This window comes from Palaemon carinicauda, chromosome 1 (genome assembly GCF_036898095.1).
Source record: "Palaemon carinicauda isolate YSFRI2023 chromosome 1, ASM3689809v2, whole genome shotgun sequence".
Lineage (NCBI taxonomy): Eukaryota > Metazoa > Arthropoda > Malacostraca > Decapoda > Palaemonidae > Palaemon > Palaemon carinicauda.
The window spans coordinates 263,136,033-263,158,977 of NC_090725.1; the positions used below are offsets into that span (position 1 = coordinate 263,136,033).

General features: G+C 42.3%; 1 protein-coding gene across 11 annotated transcripts in view; it reads right to left on the bottom strand.

Annotated features, from left to right (window-relative positions):
• The window catches only part of LOC137655760 (myotubularin-related protein 3), a 201,373-nt gene that overhangs the window by 106,671 nt on the left and 71,757 nt on the right, over positions 1-22,945 (bottom strand). For all 11 annotated transcript variants that reach the window (XR_011046861.1, XM_068389938.1, XM_068389866.1 and 8 more), the window contains exons 3-7: positions 9,213-9,475; positions 8,832-9,039; positions 8,385-8,563; positions 7,991-8,261; positions 7,654-7,844 (exon numbers count right to left, since the gene is read on the bottom strand). Coding sequence is in view for 10 of the 11 variants with exons in the window: in XM_068389938.1 (XP_068246039.1) it covers positions 7,654-7,844; positions 7,991-8,261; positions 8,385-8,563; positions 8,832-9,039; positions 9,213-9,475 (1,112 nt within the window). In the remaining variant the exon portion in view is untranslated. The remainder of the gene's footprint in view (positions 1-7,653; positions 7,845-7,990; positions 8,262-8,384; positions 8,564-8,831; positions 9,040-9,212; positions 9,476-22,945) is intronic.

Sequence of the window (22,945 nt, forward strand, 5' to 3'; positions counted from 1 at the left end):
CTGCAGTGCTGAAAACACTCACTCGAGTCTGTCAACGGGGTGAGACCAACAATCTGACTAGACTTCAGGACTACCTATTGCCCAAAATAAAAAACCGCAACTTTACCAAACCAACCACCTAACATTTGCAAAGTAGATAAAAATTATCTAACTAGACTGAGGTGACTGTACACAAGTCGAAGTCCTCAGACAACCAATAAAAAATACACCAACCTATGTACAAGTAAACAAAACTAAGGTTGAGGGGAGGTAGTAACTCCTTTGCCTAATACAGAAGCCGTAGCTACGTATGGTCCCAAGGTATAACATTTCTCATAATCCACCCTCACCTCTCTGAGGTAATGAGAGGCGAACACAGAGTTGCTCCTCCAGAATGTCGCATCCATAATTTGACGGAGCGACATGTTCTTGCGGTAAGCAAGAGAGGTCGCAATTGCCCTCACTTCGTGAGCTTGCACTTTTAAACGTCCGAAGTGTTCCTCCTCACACAAGAGATGCGCTTCTCTTATCACTTCCCTCAGGAAAAAGGACAAAGCATTCTTGGAAAGGGGCTTTTGAGGATCTTTCACAGAACACCACAGGGAGCTAGAAGAGCCTCTCACACTTTTCGTGCGAGACAAGTAGGTCTTGAGGGCTCGTACTGGACAGAGCAGCCTCTCTTGCTCTTGACCCACTAGGTTGGTCAAGTTAGGAACCTCAAAGGTCCTCGGCCAGGGCTTAGAAGGGTTCTCGTTCTTAGCGAGAAAGTCTAATCTCAAGGCACAAACTGCCCCATTCAGATTGAAGCCTACCTGTTTTTCAATTGCATGGACTTCACTAACTCTTTTAGCTGTTGCTAAGGCCAAAAGAAAGAGGGTCTTCTTGGTAACCTCCCTAAGGGGAGCCTGTGAGATGGGCTCAAATCTCTTGGTGCACAGAAATTTAAGAACCACATCAAGGTTCCAAGAAGGGGGCTTAAACTGGGTCTGCTTGGTCGTCTCAAAAGACTTCAAGAGGTCATGTAAGTCCTTATCGCGAGACAAGTCCAAGCCTCTATGCCGACAGACGGAAGAGAGCATACTTTTGTACCCTTTGATAGTGGACACAGCTAGCTTAGCGTCCTGTCTGAGGTACAACAAGAAATCCGCAATCTGGCTCACAGAGGTAGTGGATGAGGAAATCTTGTGCTTCCTACACCAAGCCCTAAAAGTCTCCCACTTGGACTGGTAGACCCTCTGCGAAGAGACCCTCCTCGCTCTGGCGATAGCTTTCGCAGCTTGCGCTGAAAAGCCTCTCGATCTGACGAGCTTCTCGATAGTCTGAAGGCAGTCAGATTGAGAGCGAGGGGGTTTTGATGATATCTCTCGAAGTGGGGTTGTCTGAGCAGATTTGGACTTGCAGGGAGGCTTCTTGGAAAGTCCATCAACAAGTCCACCACCTCCGTGAACCATTCCCTCATCGGCCAGAACGGAGCTATCAGGATCATCCATCCCGAATCGAGGAGGGCGAATTTCCTGACTACCAGATTGATGATCTTGAACGGGGGAAAAGCATAAGTGTCCATCCCCGTCCAATCCATCAAAAAGGCGTCTACTGCTATAGCCTCTCTGTCCGGAACTAGGGAGCAATACTGTAGATGGGGATCCTCTTGGATAAGTTGGAGGCAAAAAGATCAATGAGGGGTCTCCCCCACAGCCTCCAGAGACTCTGACAGACCTGTTGGTTGAGGGTCCATTCTGTGGGAAGGACCTGCCCTTTCCTGCTGAGCATGTCCGCCCTCACATTCTTCTGTCCCTGAACAAACCTCGTCAGCAGATTTATCCTGTTCTCCTTCGCCCAAAGAAGGAGCTCTCTTGCTGTCTCGAACAGAGACAGAGAGTGAGTCCCTCCTTGCTTCCTGATGTAAGCAAGAGCTGTGGTGTTGTCTGAGTTGACCTCCACAATCTTCCCAGACACCAAGTCCTTGAAGGCCTTTAGCCCCAGAAAAATGGCCATCAGCTCCTTGTTGTTGATGTGCCATCCCAGCTGAATTCCTTCCCAATAGCCTGAGACCTCCTTGCTTCCTAGTGTTGCCCCCCAGCCTGACTCTGATGCGTCTGAAAACAACACTAGGTCTGGGTTCTTCTTGTGTAAGGAGATCCCTTCCCCTAACAAGGTTGGGTCCAGCCACCACTTCAGAAGAGTCTTGACTTCTATTGGAATGGGGAAGGAAAAGGAGTCTTCCTGCATCTTTCTGTTCCACGTCTTCGAAAGAAAGTGCTGAAGAGGCCTTAGGTGGAGTCTCCCCAGAGAGACAAACTGTTCGAGGGAGGATAGAGTCCCCAGCAAACTCATCCACTCCTTCGCTGTGCATCTCTTCTTGTCCAGGAAAGTTCTGACTTTTACGAGACACTTGGTCTGTCTTTCCTGAGAGGGAGAAGCCTGAAAAAGAACTGAATTCAGAACTATCCCCAAATAGAGAATAGTCTGATTCGGTCTGATCTGAGACTTCTCCCTGTTGATGACCAGGCCTAGATATTGAGCCATCATAAAAGTCTTCCGTAAATCCTCCAGACATTTCTCCCTCGATCGTGAACGAATCAGCCAATCGTCCAGATAGAAGGATATCCTTATCCCCTCCTGATGCAGCCAACCTGACACATTCGCCATTACCCTGGTGAAGACTTGAGGAGCCGTGCTGAGACCGAAGCAAAGAGCTCTGAATTGGAAGCACTTGCCCTCCATTACAAATCTCAGGTACTTCCTCGAAGTCGGATGGATGGGGACATGGAAATATGCGTCCTGCAAGTCGAGGGACACCATCCAGTCCCCTGGACGTACTGACGCCAGCACCGACTGAGTCGTCTCCATGGAGAACTTTGTCTTCTCCACAAATACGTTGAGAGCGCTGACATCCAGGACGGGTCTCCATCCGCCCGAGTTCTTGGGGACCAGAAACAGGCGATTGTAAAAGCCTGGGGAGGATAGATCCCGAACCGGTTCTATCGCCCCCTTGTCTAGCATTTGGTTGACAAGGTCTACTAGGGCCTTCTGTTTCCCCGGATCTGAGTACCGGGCTACTAAAGGCCAGCGGAGCATCTGCGAGAGGAGGTTTTTTCAGAAAGGGGATCTTGTATCCTTCCTTGATGACTGAGAGGGACCAGGTGTCCGCCCCTCTCCTCTTCCAAGACTGCCAAAAACCTGACAGTCTTGCGCCTACTGTCTGGAGGAGACGAACTTCATTTTCTGGAGCGTCTGAAAGAACCCCTGGTAGATCTTGGTCCTGATTCTTGCCTTCTCCCTCTAAAATCTGGTCTTGAAGTAGTCCTGCCCCAAAAGGGCTGCTGGAATCTCCTTTCCTCCCGTTTCAAAGAAGAAGGAGGGGCTGCCAAGGGCTTACGAGCAGAACGAGATAAAAGGTCTTGGGTGGCTTTTTGGGCCAGAGAACGCGTAATGTCATTAACCAGGGACACGGGAAAAAGATGTTGAGAGAGGGGGGCGTAAAGAAGCTCAGACTTTTGTGCATTGGTAACAGACCTAGAAGCAAAAGAGCAAAGCAGAGCTCTCTTCTTTAGGACCCCAGCTGAGAACAGAGCAGCCAACTCATTCGCCCCATCTCTGAGGGCCTTATCCATACAGGACATAATACTGGTAAGGTCCCTAGATCCTTCCATCTGTTCAGTTTTCCTTGCGAGAGTCCCAAGCGACCAGTCTAGGAAACTAAAAACCTCAAAGGCTCTAAAAATACCTTTGACGAGATGATCCAGCTCCGACATCGACCACATGACCTTGGCTGAGTTGAGAGCATGCCTTCTAGCAGAGTCCACTAAACCAGAGAAGTCACCCTTGGAGGAGGAAGGCACTCCCAGACCCAAAGGTTCTCCAGTTGCATACCACATACCCGCTCTTGAAGCAAGACGAGCTGGTGGAAACGAGAAGGAAGTCTTAACTGTTTGTCTCCGCTCCATCATCCAGTCATCAATCTTCGTGAGAGCCTTCTTTGCGGAGATAGACAGCTTCATCTTGATGAAGGCCGACTGTTTCTTGGCCTTCTTTCTGTTAAATTGGGACTGAGGAGATTGAGGGGCAGCAGGTTGGAATTCCTCTCCAAAAAGTTCAAGAAGGGAGCGAGAGAGAACTTTGTAATCTCCCACAGCGTCGGCAGGATTATCATCGTCATCAGAAACATCCTCGAGGTCCTGATCCACATCTGCAATATCCTTCGAAAGAGAAGAAGGAGCCTTAGAACCCGACAAGGGCAAATCAAAGGCATCATCCTGCAAAAGACGGGTTGCATCCTAGAGTCCCGCACTAGAAGAATCCTTGGGACGAGAGGCAGTATCGTCCCGAAGAGGCAGGGTGGTATCGCCCTGGGACCGAGAACGAGAGGCAGAGTCGTTCTGTCGTCGAGAGTGAGAGGCGGTATCGTCGTGGCGGCGAGAATGAGAGGCGGTATCGTCGTGGCGTCGTGAACGAGAGGCGGTATCGTCGTGGCGTCGTGAACGAGAGGCGGTATCGTCGTGGCGTCGTGAACTAGGGTCGGTATCGTCGTGGCGTCGTGAACGAGAGGAGGTATCGTCGTGGCGAAGCGAACGAGAGGAGGTATCGTCGTGGCGAAGCGAACGAGAGGAGGTATCGTGCTGGTAACGTGAACGGAAGGCGGTATCGTCTTGGCATCGAGAACGAGAAGCAGCATCGTTCGATAAGGTATCGTCCCGGTATCGAGAACGAGAAAACGTATCGCCCTGGTATCGCGAAGAAGTATCGCCTGGCAAAAGCACACATTCCTCATCCTGGCGTAGAGAGGGAGAAGTTTTCTTTATAGAAGAACTCCGTTCTCTCTTAGAAGCAGACTTCTTAATCGGCAACGAGTCGTCTTTACGTCTGTCAGACTGGGCGTGAGGGCGGCTAAAGGCTTGTACTAAAGTCAAAAGTTGTTCCTGCATGACAGACATAAAGGATTTAGCAACATCAGCTGGGTCTTGCGGACCCGAAGGCGGGGGCTGACGAATAACACTCGTAGAAGGGGGAGGATCTTCGGCAGCAGGCTTCGCCCTTTTCACAGGCACGGAGTCGAAATCATCCTCCGACGGACAAGGTTCATAACTGCTAGAACCGGGAGAGAAAGAACGAGACCGTTCGTCGCGGTTCGATCTCCTCTTAGTAGGTCTTGAAGCTTCATACTTCCATTTACGTCTGGACGAATTCGGTGAAGAAAACAACACATCCGACACGTCTTTCCCGTGACGGTCAAGAGCAGCCTGGGAATCGACAACAGGACTGTCTGAGGCGACGGCTGACCGAGGGTACGTACCTCTCACCCCCTTTCGGTCATCGACGTACCTTCTCCCTTGGTCCTGGGAGCTTGGTAGAGGTCTAGGCCTAGGGGTATGACAGATTCGGTCAGTCGCCACCTCCACTGCACTAACACAAGCACTTTCACTTTCCTTACCTTTAAAGGCCTCCAGTTGTTCTTTAATGGCCTTCAACTCGGCCGCCAGGCTAGCGTACCGAGGGTCATCCGTAGATACGGAACCTGTAGGAGGTGCAGGAGTTACTACCTCAAGGGAAGGATCAACTTCCAAAGAGGAATCAATAATAGGATCAATAGATAAATCTACGCTAAGTTCGTCTTCCTTACCACTAACAGACTTAGACTTAGACCTAGAAGCTCTCCTAACTCTATCGAGCTCTAGCTTACGCACATAGCGCTTCATAATTAACCAATCTTTCTCATCCAAAACCTTACATTCCCCGCACCTATTATCAAGGGCACAAACAAAACCCCTACAATTAGAACAAACAGTGTGAGGGTCTACCGCCATTTTCGGTAGTCTCACCTTACATTCCTCATTCGCACAGATACGGTAATGACTCTTTTCACTCATAATGAAAAACAGCAAAAAAAGCTAAGAGAAAACAAAATACAACGATTGCCAAAACCCCAAATCAGAGTACTTCACCAAAAAAGCAGACTGGTACACCGAGCAGGGAAAGCGAAGAAAAACTCTTAATGACGGACCAACGTGTTGTCGATCCGGCCGGCAGAGATGAACTGAAGAACAGAAAACGGGAATGATTCCTCCTACCACCCTTTAACGGGTGTTACCACCCAACCACCACAAGGCGGTTGCCTAGTTTTAGAAAAATTCTGCCGAATAGAGATAATTAGCTATGTATATATAACTGCCAGCTAAGTTCTATTCATAAAATATATAATTCAAAAGCACAAAACTAGTACTGTACAACCTTAACATTCACCAGATTTAGGCAACAGAAAACAGCAAATGATGAAAATCCACTAATATAAGCTGGTCTCCTTAATATCACTCCCTACCCCTCTATTTCCTTGAATAACTAGTATTATTATATAATACCGAGCACAGGAAAGTACATAAACAACCAACTAATTTTTCTTAAATGTTTTTCTGCTGTTCTTGCTGCCACTAGCAAGCTAACTTATGAATCTATTAAAAAAAAAACAGCTATTTACATAAAAATATTTTCTAAATTACTGGATTAGTCTTATTTTATTAAATAATATCTTGCATACTGGTAACCAACAACCAGAAGTTGATGAATCAAAGTTTTATTTCATATTCCTCTTGCGTATTAGCAATCAACAACAGTTTTCTTGCAATGATTACGTAATCTTGATTTGCAAGACATCAAACTAACCCATGTATCAAAAAGGTAACTGAAGTCACTACCTAAGCCATCAGATTACATTAAATCTTACTATATCGAAAAAAAGCCTCGAATTGGATCACTGAATAAGATACAGTACTAACATTTTGAAGTGTTATTGACCTTCAGGGAGGTACATGAAATTGCCACTAGATAAACTAACTTACGAAACATCCAGTCATTCTCATTCGTCAGCTGACGAACATCCTCCTTCCCACCCTAAGCTTCATTTACAAAATTTCACACCTATTGTACACAAGACAATACAGTACTTTACTTAAAAAAGTTGCTAACAATAACAGTGCTGTAACCATTTTAATTTACAGAGTTGTTATTTACTAGTTTTAACTGAAAACATCTGCAGAATATGTAAACAGGTCACAGGGTTATGAAGAAAAATTACTTCTTCCATGTTCAATGGTAAATTACTTTTACACTTATTTTTATTAATTTTTTTTTTGTCACTTAATTTCTCTCTGCCACCATCAAGAAAAAGATAAACTATTTGTACAGAATAAAACCTAATATAAAAAATAATAATGAAACTATTATATTTCACCATGGTATTGAAAACATCAATTGAAAAAAATAGCATACCCTCTTATCTACTAATTACAAAGTTTCTTGAGTAATGTGCAACAACTTTAAATGCAAAAAGACTTGAAAAGCTGTGCTATAATCTATGTGAACATCATTAGAAATGCATATGAATCATTTCTGTTTATTTCTAGCCTTTATTCATTTTCTTTATACCTTATGTAAACTTTTTTATTTTCAATTAAGGTGCATTCTCTCATATAATCATAAATGCTATCCTTTATTTTCTTCTTTTAAAGTTTAAATCCCAAAGAAAATAATCAAATACACATTGGTAAAACTAGCGTAACCAATACAAAGAAAAAACCAATACAATTAGGAAGTCAATTAACTTGAAATAAATCTGAGCATGACAATAACATTCCAATAATAGAGAGAATTAAATACAAACTTTTATGTCCTAATACTTACTTTGGAATGTCTGGGGAAGAGGAAACAAGAAGTCTCAGAGCATGATGAGATTTCCGAATGGTGTGGATATTTGCCAAATTCATAAATTGTATTTCACATGTAGGGTAATACTCTGGGCATTCACATCCTCCCCCTCTGGCACGATTGGCCACTGCTGTGGCATATGAACGGGCATCAACAATCAAAACTTTCTGTTGAAAAACAAAAATATTTTAATAAATTCCCTATTTATATCTATTACAAAAAAATGGGTCTCTTAATACTCCAAATTCCCTTCTAAGCATCTGAGATTGTACTTCCAAACAAATAAAAAGACATCCAGCAGTGGAAAACTTACTTTAATATCAGTCTGAGCTTTAGCCTCTGGTAAATCACACAAAGAGGGAATATCAGACACAGGGGTGACAGCTTCTTTTTCTCCAGAATTTGGTGGTAATAACTGGCTCCCAACCATACCACTGAGGCTGTTAGGAGAGCCATCAATTGGACTGTCATAAGCACAAGCTTCAGATATCGCTTTAATCAAATCCTCGTCTTCGCTTGACCGCCAGCCTAGCCATCCCACTTCTGGTTGACTGCTGCGGGCAATTACTGCACCATTGGAATGCCTGTGCAGAAAAGTACATGAAAAGTATAAGTACATGAATTCTTACAATAAAATTCCTTCCAAACTCCTTGTCATGATAAGGCAGACTAAAATAGTATTTGAAGACTAAAAAAAACATTCTAACCTCCACACAACAGCAGGTATCCTCCTGGCAGACCTGAAACGTGCTACAGATTCCAAGATGTTGTCATTTATTGAAGCTGGAACAACCAACTTGCGAGGGTATGTTGAACAAAGTTGGTAATCCGTATTAGCCATGGAAATACGCCATGCACCACCCAAATCAAAACCAAGGCGTCGGACCTAAAAGAAACCAAAACTTTCATAAAGTAATGTACCTGTGAAAAGCAATTTTTCCCTACCCTAGATATGACACTTCCATTTTCAGTCTTCTGGAAGCGTTATAAATGTTAAAGATGCATTTAGAGTAATGATCTGTCGGTAATTTTAGTCTTCTGGAAGAGTTTTAAACGTTATCAAAGATTCATAGAATATAATTTATAATTAATTATTTTGAGAAACCACTCTTATCAGGGATTCTAATTTACACACTGAGGAAAAAAATACTTACCTCATCATCAAACATTCTTTCAGCCTTAGCAGCATAAGACTGGGGTCCTTCTGGGTCAATCAAGGCATTATGCAAGTCAGGATTATCCTCTGCCAACCACATGTAAAAGGCAAAGGAAAAGACATTCTCCAGACGTGGAGGGAGACTTAAGGCTTTAGTAAGTCTTCGATGCCATTCTGTGCAAACTTCAGAGCTTGGAAAAGTACACCTATAAAAAAAAATTAATTTCATGAATGAGGTAAAGCCATGTATTTAGACTTTAATTAAATTTACTACCAATCATAAATATTTAATTATTAAGGATTTATAAAGACTAACTTTCAAAGTACTGTATAAAACATTTGAAGTATCTAAGGCATGCAATCAAAGTACAACACTTACTTATAGGACTTTGTATCTTTGCACATAAGATAGAGGAACAAAATATCCCGGTTGTCCAAAGATTCTATCACACCTAGGGGAATGTGATAAGTGGTTTCGCGCTGCTGTAGGAAAAGTCTATAATTTGAAAGGGCAATGAGTCCATCAGTTGTCCGACCAACATACTTGGCATACTCTCCAGCTATTGGATTGAAAGGGATGGAAATTGAAGGTTCATCATACTGGCATATCTGCTTTGGGTAGGAGTCCTGAGCTGCTAACACCTGTGGGGAAAAGTTTACTCCTCATCAAATGGACACTTAATTACATACCTATAAGGTTTCAAAATTGACTAAGTTTTACATGAATGTTAGCACTGCCACACTAATATATCTACTTGTATCAACGCATATTATACCAAAAGATTATACAGTACTATAAAAAGGAAAGTAAATTACAAAACCATATAGAAATAAAATGTGGTTTTCCCTACATAGAAATTCATAGAACTGATTAGATTAAAATAACTCAAATAGACAAACTAATTATTTTAATTGTGGTTACACAAAAATTCAAGTATAATAGGCTGCTGATAACTTATAAAAGTAATAAAATTTACCAAAAGCTAATCAGCAAAATAAAATTACACAAATTTTAATATAATATACAAATTTACTAAACTTTACACCAGAATTCACTGCAGGCAGTATCCTTGAAACCAATCAGTGAACATTCCAACCGTTCTGAAATAAAACTCAAATCTATCCTAACCTTCCCTAGGTTTCCTTACTTGTTTGCACACTTAGAAATTTTTGGACAGTATTACCATAATCAAATTTCTATAACTAAAATTTTTTAATGAACTTTTATTCTCATTCAAGAACAGAAATTTATTTAGAAATACATGCAATATTAAATAAAAAATATATATATATATACATATATATATATATATATATATATATATATATATATATATATATATATACTGGTCTTTTAAAACTAGTCAAAATGAGGTCCACATAGTCTACAGTCACAAGATGGAGTTGTTGGGTCAAGTGTTCACATGACATGGAGCAGCTGTTACTATACACCTGCTTACACCTGTTACTAACAACCTTGGAGCCAGACTGTCAACTAAGCCACAAACCAAAGAACAATAATGCTTTCACGAATACTCAGCCCTTGAATATAATTGTTTTCTTCAACAGGACATAACAATTGTCATGCATGACAGGTCATGCCACCTTCCAGGTTTACTGATACCCTCTACCAATAGATCTTATTTAAAAGAACAGAATGACAGTAAAAGTATTATTTACATTTTCTAAAAATTATTAACTGCTGATAATTAACATTTGACTTTAAACTGAAAAATAATAATAATAATAATAATAATTATAAGTGTTGTTCTGTATCTGAATTCTGGGATTTGGACATCTGGATTAGTCATAACATCCTATAGTCAAACAAGTGTGACTAGTTTGAAAAAGGGATATTTCAATGTAGTGTTCTTTTCGGAATGAAGTGAAATAGACCACAAGTTAACAGTGGCTTAAGGGGGCTGGCTGGCTAATGCCATTTTTGAAGAACAGAACTATGACATTCATACTATTAAATAAGGTGACTTAGGGCATTTCCAAACTGCACAGGATTTTTGCCTCTGACCTTCGGTTTTGCGACGCCAGGGCAAATTATCCTGAAAATTAGTGTTTTTCAAATTCTATCTTCTTGATAATATTAAGACCTGGGATTACTACCATATATACAGACCTGATCTAGACCTCCTATGAGTTTTTTTTTGCTGTGTATGAATTTTTCATTATGGTAAAAAAATAAACACTAAAAATAGGGGAAAAAATATGAAACAGAAACTGGAAAAAATGGCAACATTTGATTATTTTATGTCTTTATAAGTTATGTACCAAATTTCAATGCTATATCTTTAAAAGTAAGGGAGAAGATAGAACTTGAAGGTCAATAAGTATAGTTTTGGGATACGGGCATTCAAAGTTTGTTTTACTTTGTATTTTTACAGACAATATTAATAAATCCTGATTATTATGAATTTTATGTGCCTTTTCTTTATACTAATAAGCAGAAACCAAGTTATTTATCACAATTTAATCATGAACAAAGATCCTTTTACTCAATATCTTGCTTTTTTTGGCTCGTGTCAAGCAAGCCTCCCCTCACCCCCCCACACAAAGTCAGTCAGTCAGTCAGTCAGTCAGTCAGTCAGTCAGTCAGTCAGTCAGTCAGTCAGTCAGTCAGTCAGTCAGTCAGTCAGTCAGTCAGTCAGTCTCTCTCTCTCTCTCTCTCTCTCTCTCTCTCTCTCTCTCTCTCTCTCTCTCTCTCTCTCTCTCTCTCTCTCTCTCTCTCTCTCTCTCTCTCTCCCCAAATTCTAGAAAATTGCTACTACTTGAATAGTTAACCCTTTTACCCCCAGGCTATTTGGAACTTTCCAACCCTTAATCCCCCGGGGTTATTATTTACAAGCACATTTTGCAGTATATATTTTTTAAATTGCTCTAACATCCTTAATTTTCATCATAGAGAGGTCAGGTTGGTCTCATTCTCTTGGAAAATGCCTGAAGTTTCTCAAAAAATTATCAAAAATATGCAAAAAAAAATTTAAATAGCAGTTTTTTGCAAGGACATACTAGTACGTTCATGGGGGTAAAGGGATGAGTTTTGTGAAATGTACCAGTACGTCCTTTGGGGGTAAAAGGGTTAATTGTGCTTAAAGAAAACAATTATGTACTTTTTATTTTAAATTTAGTTTGTATTTTAAGAATCAAGAGTTGTTGACCTCTTTTTGTTTTACTTCTGACTATGATCAGATCAGCTGATGTCTAGCTCCTGCTTTCAAAAATATGCCCGTACAAACACAGTGATACAGTACTGTATTGTTTATACTATTTCTCAACTTATTCAAAATATCTACTGTATTTAGTTAATATTGCATAAGAACCAATGTGTTCTAACGTATCATATTTTTCACTTTGTACATTTAAAACTATCATTATTATCACTCTGATCTCTCTCTCTCTCTCTCTCTCACTCTCTCGTGCGTGCTACGCTACTTTTTGCAATCTCATTTCTTACCTCTCTCTATATCTCTCTCTAACAAATGAAATCTTTGTTTTTAAAAGTTTGATAGATACTCGCTGATGAAGCCCGCAATAGTGTAATTTCTTGATCAACCAGGGTACACTATAGCAGTTATTTAGGGCACGATGAAGGTATAGTAATAGTAATAAAACGCTACAGCAGAGGGTTAGGTGTATGCATTTGCTATTAAAAATCAATCATAATTCAAATTATCCTTACTTTCTCCAATCTTGCACCATCTCTGTCCCATCGAACGTTATAACCGTAACCCAATTGTTCAATGACTTTAAAAAATCTGTCTAGTACTCTTCTCTTTTTGCAGATACTGTAGTTCCATAATTGCAATGGGTAAAAGTTGATAAGTTATCAAACTGACTTATAACTGAAGTTAAGAAAAGTATTTTGGATATGAAATGGACAATTATCCTTCGTAACAGTTTAGAATTATCATACTGTCATTAGCGGCAGTTAGCTATTGTTGATTAAACGCAAACAAAATGGTTTTCCCTTTCGTATGTAGGAATTTATATGGATACGGGAAGTAAAAATAGTTGTAATAATATTCTTAAAAAGCTCTTAATATCATTAGTTGTCACTTTGATCATGTGTTTAATGCGTTAGTTTGTTCATTATGACCAATGGAACGTACAGTAAACAAATGGAAGGTTTCCGGTAAGATAGCTGTTGCTAAAAAAAACTAACCTAAATATAGATGTGTAAATGAGTTTGTTTCTTCGTTATGATCAGAGATGAAAACAAAAAAATGATTTGATGGTGTGCTTTTTGGCGTGTTCCTAACGCATGATATAGAATCTCCTTTATTTCACGAATCTTGGATTTTCAATGATACAACAAGAGCAAGTCTATATAGTGATGGTTTTGCTATTCACTAGGTGTCTTATACAACAGATATGACAAACTTTATAAATTTTTCCTAATTTTAGGTCGTGTAGGTGAAATGTATGGTAATTACAACCATCCTAGTGGTAATTTTAACCTTTTTCAAGTTATTAAAACATTTTAATTGTTTGTTCTATTTAAAAGAACATTTTGATATTAGAAAAATACAGCACACTGTAGTACAAAGAAAGTATTGAAAATGGGTAGTAAACACGTTTGAATATGAAAGTTGCTGTTTGACATGACCCTAATAGAATTATTCCTGTTGTGTTTCGAAATATGCGATTTTCCATTTATGCTGGGCCATTGATTGACCAAATTCTCGCATAATTCAGGACCCTACTGTATTTAACCCACTTGTTGTCCAGCCACCACAGGGCCAATGGAGAACATCTCAATGTTTCTCTGGGTCACGTCTTGCAGGTAGTGAACGGTGAAGGTCGTCTGACGCTTCCACACGGCCGTTTGTAAGTCTGGAAGGTAGTGAGCGGTGAAGGTCGTCTGACGCCTCGACACGGCCGCTTGCAAAACCTTTCACAGTGTGTTTTTTCTTGAACACAAGGGATGTGTTGATGGCCCTAACGTCATGAGCTCTGGGCGGTCTTGCTGTGGAGGAGGATCGGGATTCAGTGTTAGGTCTATGACCTTGCGAATCAAAGCAGAGATGGTGTTGTTGGTGATCCTCCTCTTGACCACCTCCATGCTGACCAAGAATGCTAACTGTCGGATCTCTTGAGTTAGTACCTCGCACTCCTCACTGGCCAAGTAACAGTTAACCTGGATCATCAATTACGTTATGAAGACTCCAAATCCGTGAGGGGCAAAATCTAGGATCCACTACTTACGAATTTTGAGTCTAAGCTATAAACTCTGGAACGGAGCCGAGCATTATCTCCTCCCATCCCCTTGAATGGGAAATGTTGTATGAAAGACCGTTAAGTTTGCTGACTCTCTTGGCTGAAGCCAACGCGAGTAGGAAAACCGTCTTAAGAGTCAGGTGGTGATCACATGCCTGGCGTAATGGTTTGTAGGGAGCACCCTTCAGAGACCAAAAGACACAAACTACATAATGAAGTGGGGTGAGAGGGACCTTAGTTGTCTTCTGCCCATCTTAGCATCTACCTTGCTAAGATAGTAAAGGGGCTGTGAAAAGGTACCGCCATGCTTATTAATGTAAGCCACCCACCGTGGTGGCGTTGCTCATCAATACCCACCAGGAACTGATGGAACTGCTCTAGGCCTAGAAAAGCTACCCTCATCTCTTAAGAGATTTATATGCTGGTACCTTTCAGACTCTGACCAGAGCCCAGAGGCCGTGAGGTGCAGCATGTGGACCCACCACCCTTCTTCATACACATCTGAAAAGAGCATCAATTCTAGGAAGAAGAACGAGAAGGTCAACTGAAACCACCTTGATTTAAGCTGCCACTTCAGATTGAATTTGGAGGCCGCTGTTAAGAACTAGACGGACCAGGGATGACAGGTGACCTAGTACAGTAGACGTAACGACTGTTGGGCTGGGAGAGCATCTCGGAGGAAGGGGCTTGCCACCTTTCTCAGCCTCTGGATTCTGTCGTCTGATGGGAAGACTTTCTGCAGGCCGGCGTCGATGAACATTCCCAGATATACCAGTCTTTGAGTAGGAAGCAGGGAATATATCCCAAGATTTACCATAATCCCCAGAGCTTGACAAAATGAGAGATTTTGTCTCTGTGTTAAAGAAGAGTTGCCACCAAGTTTGCTAGGATCAGCCAGTTGTCCAGGTATCTTAGGAGACTGATGCTGATCCTGTGGTCCTAGGTTGACACTTGAGTAAAACTCTCGTGAAGACCCGAGGTGCTGTTAAAAGACCAAAGCACAGCACCCTGAACTGGTATTACCTGTTGTTGTGTATGATCCTTAGATACTTCCTAGATGACAGATGGACTGGGATCTGTAAGTAGGCATCCTTGAAATCCAGCGCAAAGATGAAGTCCTGTGATCTTACCGCTTGTCTGACTGTGTCTGCATGCTGAACGGAATTTGTAAAACAAACACGTTCAGGGCTGAGAGGTCGATGACAGGTCTCCAACCTCCAGACGACTTTTTCACAAGAAAGAGTCAACTGAAGAAGCCGAGGGACCCATCAAGGACCTCTAAGAAAGAGACCTTCTCCAACATGGTTTGGACTTCGACCTGGAGGGCCAGCTCCTTTACGGATCACTTCGTATACAATCTCGATGGAACCGGATTTTGAATCAATGGAGGGAGAGATTGAGTAAATTGGATGCGACACCCTGAATAAATCACAGAGATTGTCTAGGGTTTGGCCCCGTGTTGCAGCCACCTCTGCCACCGGTGTTGCAAGCATCCACCCATTGGTGGACAAGTGGGAGGATTACCCATCACAGTGGAAGCGGCCTCATCCGCCACCTCTATTTCCTCTTCTTCCACGAGTGGAGTTGCTGCCTTACTGGTCTCTGGCAGGAAAGGGCTTTTTCAACACATTCTTAGAGGACCCTGCTGTCACGTTCATCTGAAGCTTTCTAGGAGGGAGCGTTGCTCTATAGGACCTTAATATCATGGCCCTTTAGAGAAGAGCCCTGGTTGGACTTTCTCCAGCGCTCTTCCGTCCGATCGACATGTTACAACCTGAAAGTGTGTCCTCCAAAGTAGCATTCCTGAGCCTGGTCACTTGTGCTTTCGAGACTTGTCGGTGGAGCTTTTCGAGTTCCTTGTTTTGAGAATCAAGTTCGTCCACAGGTTGACAACCAGGTGGGAGAGAAACCCAATGGACCAGCTACCCGGTAAGAGAAAGGTCACCATCGACTTTTTTGTGGTGTCTTTAGACCAATCTTCGATCGTGATGAAGTGTCCTACTGACCCCAACCATAGGTCCAGCCACGAAGACTTCGCGACTTTCTCCATGTTCAGGATGTAAAAGGCGACGAAAGTGACTGGCAGGCCTGAAAGTCTGTGGTTGAATCTAGAAGGAGGGCTGGAAGAGGCTTATCCGACATCTCATAGTACCTGCTCTGCTGAATGAAAGGAGGTGGTAGAAGGTTCGAGGAAGAGCCCGCAATCTGGCGAAGGCCGCCTTCCTGGCCCCCTTTAATCCCGTAAATCTCGGAGGGTTGCTGGGTGACATAGGTGTGGTCGAGAACGGTGGCCTTGCCCTCTTGAGGGGCCAAAGCAGGGTCATCTGGGCCATTGATGGCCCTCATGTAGGCCAGGACCTGCCAGGTGTATTTGTACTCCTTTTGTTCTGCCTCTGTGTATGTAGGACTAGCGGCCCTTGGAAAGTAGTCCTCTATCACTGAGTCTAGGTAGTCATCCACCCACAAGTTCTCACCTGTAGGAGCCTGGGGTGGGTCGTGGTTGGCAACGTAAGAAGCTGAAGGCACATTTCTTGCAGCAGGAATGTCCTGCAAGTCTTCTCCTGGATCTGCCAGGAAGATATGACCGTGGATTTCTTGGAAAACGTCTTAGGGTCCTTACTTTCCCTCCGGGGAGGAAGGAACTCCTTGAGCAGTGATGGTCTCAAGACATCCCTGCACCTATAGGAAACTGGACCTTCTTTTGGGGAGGTGCTGTCAGGAACTGGTCCCCATTCTTAGAAGTGGTACATTGCTCCAGCGGAACAGCCTCTATGGGAGAAGGATAGCGGGTTGATGTTAAGGAAATCTCCCTTTGAGATTAGGAACCCTGGCTTGTACAGAGGTGAAGTGTGTCTCTCAGAGGAGGTGTAGGGTTCTTCTGTCTCCTCTTCTTAGTGGTTAGGACCGGCGTTAGCTGAACCTGCGAAAAGTCCTGCTGGATTACACCTGCTGTTACCATAGCTATCCGCATCCTTTTAAGCAGGTAGATGATCATCTGCTGTGATGGTTACCTGGAAGGGTCTAGCAATGTGGGTCTTTGTCTGGGGGTCAGACGAAGGAGAGGAATACGTAGAAAAAACAGACTTCAGCAGAATCTTGGGTGTGCTGGTCACTGCAGGCGGTTTAGAGGCAGGGGTAGCTCTTGAAATGGCCCAAATCACCGCCTTTACCAAGGCAACGATCCACAGAACTTCCTTCCTAAAGTACAGAGGGAAGGTCTTCTTAATGGGGAGGCTACGAGGTGGAGACGCCTCCTAGGAGTCTGCAGTTTTGACACCTGAAAAGGAGGGGTGAGGTCGCTTAGCTAGTCTCATAGGAACTGGCATAGCCTCTAGGTCTCACGCTCTTTGCACGCTGGGCGTGTTGAAGCGTACTCCTGTTCCTTCACTGCATCCTTACGGGTGGCTGGAAACAGAACTGGTCAGCCGTGGTCAACTAGAGGATCTTTGGCCGAGCTGCGAAGAACCTGATGCTGGCGCTCAGCTAGAAGGCGACGCATTGGCTGGTTGGAAGCTACCTCATCACGAGCTGTCGGGAGGTCGCAAGCAAGAGACACAAACCGAGCCTGATCTAGCACCAGCCACCAGTTGAGATACTACCGCTAGAGAGTTATGGTGTCACGTACAAATATGTGATTTTAAACAAAGGCTAAAATTGTAAAGTAAATGCACAGGAAGTAGGGCGGATGTTGCCGACCTATCACCTTTTCTCCCTGATCCATGGGATTTGTTGGAAGCAGTTCGAGCCGCTTTCATTATTGCTTGGTTTGTGATGACCCAAGCACACGTGTACTGAATCTGTTTCCATGTCAACAGGTACACCAGGGAGAGGGGACACAGAGTGAGAGCCAGTCAGGTGCGGTTACATCACCTACTACTGCTACCCTTAGGCGAGACAAGCCCTCAGACACCGCAGCAATGTAGAGGAAATAAGAAGACTCAGAGTGAGTCAAAGAGCAGGTCCTACTCGTGAGTGGGCAAACCTCACTAGGTCCACCTGCCATGGTAAGCCTACCTCAACCATGGGGGAAGTCCATACGCCATAAGACGTCCGATTTCTTTTTGTAATAATCTTAGTCATGTAAAGGTCTCTTCGAGTGTCCGCTCTCCCTGTGTGTAATTGATTTGTTAGTAACAAGTTAATTCCATTGATTGATTGATTGATTTAAAGTTTCCAGGCATCCTGACATCTGAGGTCATTGACGCCGGTGTCATTTAATTTATGTATACAAAAATAATTTGACTGATGAAATCATTTAAAAGCCAGAGAGAAACTTATAATTTTTCTGTTGTGTAATTCAAGATTTCAAGTTCTAGTCAATTTGCTTTGAAGAATATTTATGCTAATTTTTGTAGTGAAAATTAACTTAGACAATAAATCCTCTTACGATGTAACAATCGCCTAATTCACTGCCTCCTATCATGTTTTATTATGCAATTAACCCACGCCATGTGACAATGGGGACTTTTGACTGGCCAGACAGTACTAAATTGGATCCTTCTCTCTGATTACGGTTCTTTTTCCCTTTGCCTACACACACACAACTATTAGTCTGGCATATTCTGTCACATATAGAACTAATAACGTAAAAAAATAAAGTACTCTGAAGTATCGAATATAAGTACTGATGGAATAAAAGTACTGGGTGGAAAAAATCTCGAAATTTAATAAAAGTACTGGATGGAATAAAAGTACCGCCCGGAAAAAAACTTGAAATTTAATAAAAGCACTGGATGAAATAAAAGTACTGACTGGAAAATAACGATTTCTTGAAGGGCGAGTCTACAATAGTATTGCATATTTTTTCGCTTCATTTTTCTAATTCTACGATAGTTTTACTTGCTGCCCAAAAATTTATGACGTTAAATTCAGGACGCAGATATGATTTATTTATTTTATTATTATTATTAGTTTTATTTATTTTTTTTTATATTTTATTATTGCGCTCGCCATGAATAGCGAGTGGCCCTACGATTGTACTTGCCAACGACAAATTCAACTCAGCAGTGTCCAAGGCTAGGCGAGCCCAATATCCCAAAATCCTGAAACCTTCCCCACCCCCCAAAAAAATAAATAAATAAAAATAAAGAGAAAGAAAAAAGCTATTTATTACTGTAAAAAAAAAGCTTTCACCAGGTAAATTTCACTCAGTATTATAATTTATTTATCTTGAAAACAGCGTGTATCCCATGTCATAAGACGCACCCTTAAATTAGCAAGGCAGTTCTAGAAACAAAAATTTAGGATTTTAAAAACTTCTTAGTACAAATCCCTAGTCAGAGACTAGCATGATTACTGTCTTGCACTGTAACTTTTCTTATCTAGGGTGGATTATGAAATGTTCAAGTTAATATTAATTAGCTATAGGCCGATTATCCCAATTTTATTACATATTCATATAAAAAAACCTCTAAAGTTGTCATAGTTTCCACCACAACTACACATTTAGTCAGTGTTTTTGGTGTTTCAAGTGTTGTTTACATCAAAGCAGTGTTGCCAAAGGTGCATAAAATTTTGTTAAAGATTTAAAATTCTAGTACTAATTCCAAAATTCTTCATACAGCCTATAAGTTTTCACACAAAATGTAATTATTGATTAAAGAAATCTAGACATTCTTTTAGGTGGAATAATTTTGTTACTCCTTATATGTTTCTAGGTCTAGTTACTTTTCTGCTAACTTGGTAATACTGCAATCAACAAACATAATTTTTTTCCAACTGTCTGAGTATGATTTCGTAACACAGGCAACAAAGTCATTATCAATATATTGCTTTATTACAAAATGTCAACAAAATATGAAAATATAGATATATACATCATAAACAACTCATAGCATCGTCTGCTATGAGACTATTAGTTGGCATGTTTTCTTGTAGAAGAGGGTTAGCAAGTCATCAGCTGATTACTAAAAGAAAAAAAAATTGCTACTGTACTTCATTGAAGGATGTGCAATATAAAAATAAATTAATTTATTACATATTAATGATAATTGTAGGATTATATTCTATCTCTTGTGAGTTTGAGTGCTTGTATGTCAATAGTTGGGTGTTTGAAGGGTGTCAAACTCCCTTATAAAACTTTTCCTTAAGTGTTAAGACACAGGGTGATTTTGGAAGGCACTTTTCGTGAAAAAAGGTGCGTCTTATGACACGGGAAATACGGTAATTTATTTTTTTAAATATATATATCTCGATTGCTACTTCAGCTAAGAAAATAAAAAAAAATTGTACTTGTATAATTTCCCACCGGTACAATAGGTAGTATTGAATAAACATATTGGTTGGAAGATTTGTGAAAAATTAATAAGCGTACTGGGTGGAAATGGAGCATACCGGCGGGAAGAAATTTGAAAAATTAATTAACGTACCGATGCGTTTATTTGATACTTCAGAGTAAATGCGCAGGAAGTAGTTCGGATGTTGCCGACCTATGACTTCATCTCCCAGATCCATGGATAGTGTGGGAAGCAGTTCGAATCGCTTGCCTCATTGTTTGGTACGTGCTTACTCAAGCACACGTGTACTGAATCTGTTTCCAAGTCAACAGGTACACCGGGGAGAGGGGACGCAGAGTGAGAACCAGTCAGGTGTGGTTACATCACCTGTCACTGCTACCCTTAGGCGAGACAAGCCCTCAGACCTCCCCCCCCCCCCCCTAGAAATGAATGGGAAATAAGAATACCCAGAGTAGGTCAGTCGAAGACAGTTATGATCGAGTCCGAGGAGTGAGTGGGCAACCCTCAATAGGCCCAGCTGCCATGGTAAGCCTACCTCAACCATGGTAGGCGTCGATACGCCATGAGACGTCCAATAATTTCTTTTAGTTTAATAATCTTAATAATCTCCCCGCGTGTATTTTATTAATTGTATGTTAATTATCGTTGTATTGAACGGATCAAATCACTTGAAAGTCAGCGAGAAACTTGTATTTCCTCTTATGTACTCTCAAGATTTAAAGTTCTCTTTCACTAGTTGGAAGATTTATCCTCAATTTTGTTGTGAAAATTAACTTGGACAATAAATCCTCTTACGATGTAAAAATCATCTAATTCACCGCCTCTCATGTTTCATTATGTTAATCCCTACACCATGTGACAATTCTTTACATATTTTCCTCTGTCATCTTACACCTGACAACACTGAGATTACCAAACAATTCTTCTTCACCCAAAGGGTTACTGCACTGTAATTGTTCAGCAGCCACTTTCCTCTTGGTAAGAGTAGAAGAGACTTTTTAGATATGATAAGCACCTCTTCTATGAGAAGAACACTCCAAAATCAAACCATTGTTCTCTAGTCTTGAGTAGTGCCATAATCTCTGTACCATGGTCTTCAACTGTTTTGGGTTAGAGTTCTCTTGCTTGAGGGTACACTCGGGCACACTATTCTATCTTATTTCTCTTCCTCTTGTTTTGTTAAAGATTTTGTAATTTATATAGGATACTTATCTTAATGTTACTCTTCTTAAAATATTTCATTTTTCCTGGTTTCCTTTCCTTATTGGGCTATTTTTCCCCGTTAGAGCCCTTGAGGTTATAGCATCATGCTTTTCCAACTAGAGTTGTAGCTTAGCAAGTGATGATAATGATAACAATAATAATAATAATAATAATAATGATTCGCGTGATGTTCTAAATGGTCTGGGCGAGCGTTCTTCACGCAGGGTTACTTATCGTTCTCGTAGATCCGGGAGAAAACTCGTCATCATAATGTGCCGACAGACTATCATGCATTGAATGGAAGTCACATAATGGTTGGCAATCACACGGGGGTTGTCTGGACGCGTAGCGAAGATCTGGCGATGAATGACGACTCAGCTGACCCCTTCAACTTGCTCTCGCTCTCCATCATCTCTACTACCGTCTGGAGAGGGAACACCGTCTTGGCCCATACGGGAGAGTTTCTTAGGAACTTTGCCTCTCGCTCGGGGAGCCTGCGGGATTGTCTGTTCAGGATTGTGTCCCTTCTTCTCAGAACCCAGTTGGCTGTCTGGGTAAGGGACTGGAAGGTCAGAAACTTCATGGCCTTACCCCCCAGCAGATCAATTCCTTCAGAAGAGCCTGATTGTCTGGCACTGAGAGGCCGTGCGAGATTTGAAAGTCCGCCAGTGTACAGGCCCACCAATCTAGCCGAGAGGTCACGTTTACGATGTCCTGAGCGGTGACCTCCATCATGGCGGCCTCCGCTTGTGAGAAGACCACCGGAGCGTTCAGGCTACGCTCGTCCGAGCTGTCTTGGTTCAGAGTAACGACCACTTTTTCTAATGTGCGGGGCCCTGAATGGTGATCGTCTGGCGCATAGAACTTTCTCTGGGTCTTGAGACCCGGTAGGAGTTTGCATGAGCCCTGCGACCTCAAGGAATTCTCCGGTCCTGACACGTAAAGGTCTACGTGCTCCATTCCCATGGCAACATCGGTGGCTAAAGGCAAGGTCCAGGAAGGCTTCTTCTGAACAGGATCCTCCACCATCCTGCCCAGACCCGAGAACAGCTCGTGCAGGCGTTGGTTGAGGTTCGTCCAACCTATGGTGCTGTCGGATGAGAGCAAGCACCTTTCGGTAGGACAAGACCTCTTCCACAGAACACTCGCCCGAGTCAACTAGGTCGTCCACTAACCGTACCTCCGCGTCGGAAGGCTCCTCGAACGCAGAAGGATCCGTGGGCATGGAGGCCTCCTGCTCCTCCTGGTAGGATGATGGAGCGGGTGCCTCTGTCACGGGTAGAGCCGTCGGGGCGGAGGTAGCTGTCATGGGTCTACCCCCTCCCTGGCTCACCCGGATGGAGGTGGTTGATGGTGGTGGCAGCGGCGAATCCCGAAACTAGGCCGGGACCGTTGCGACCAAAGAGCCTGGAGTTACATTGTTGTGCTTAACCAGCTGGATTTC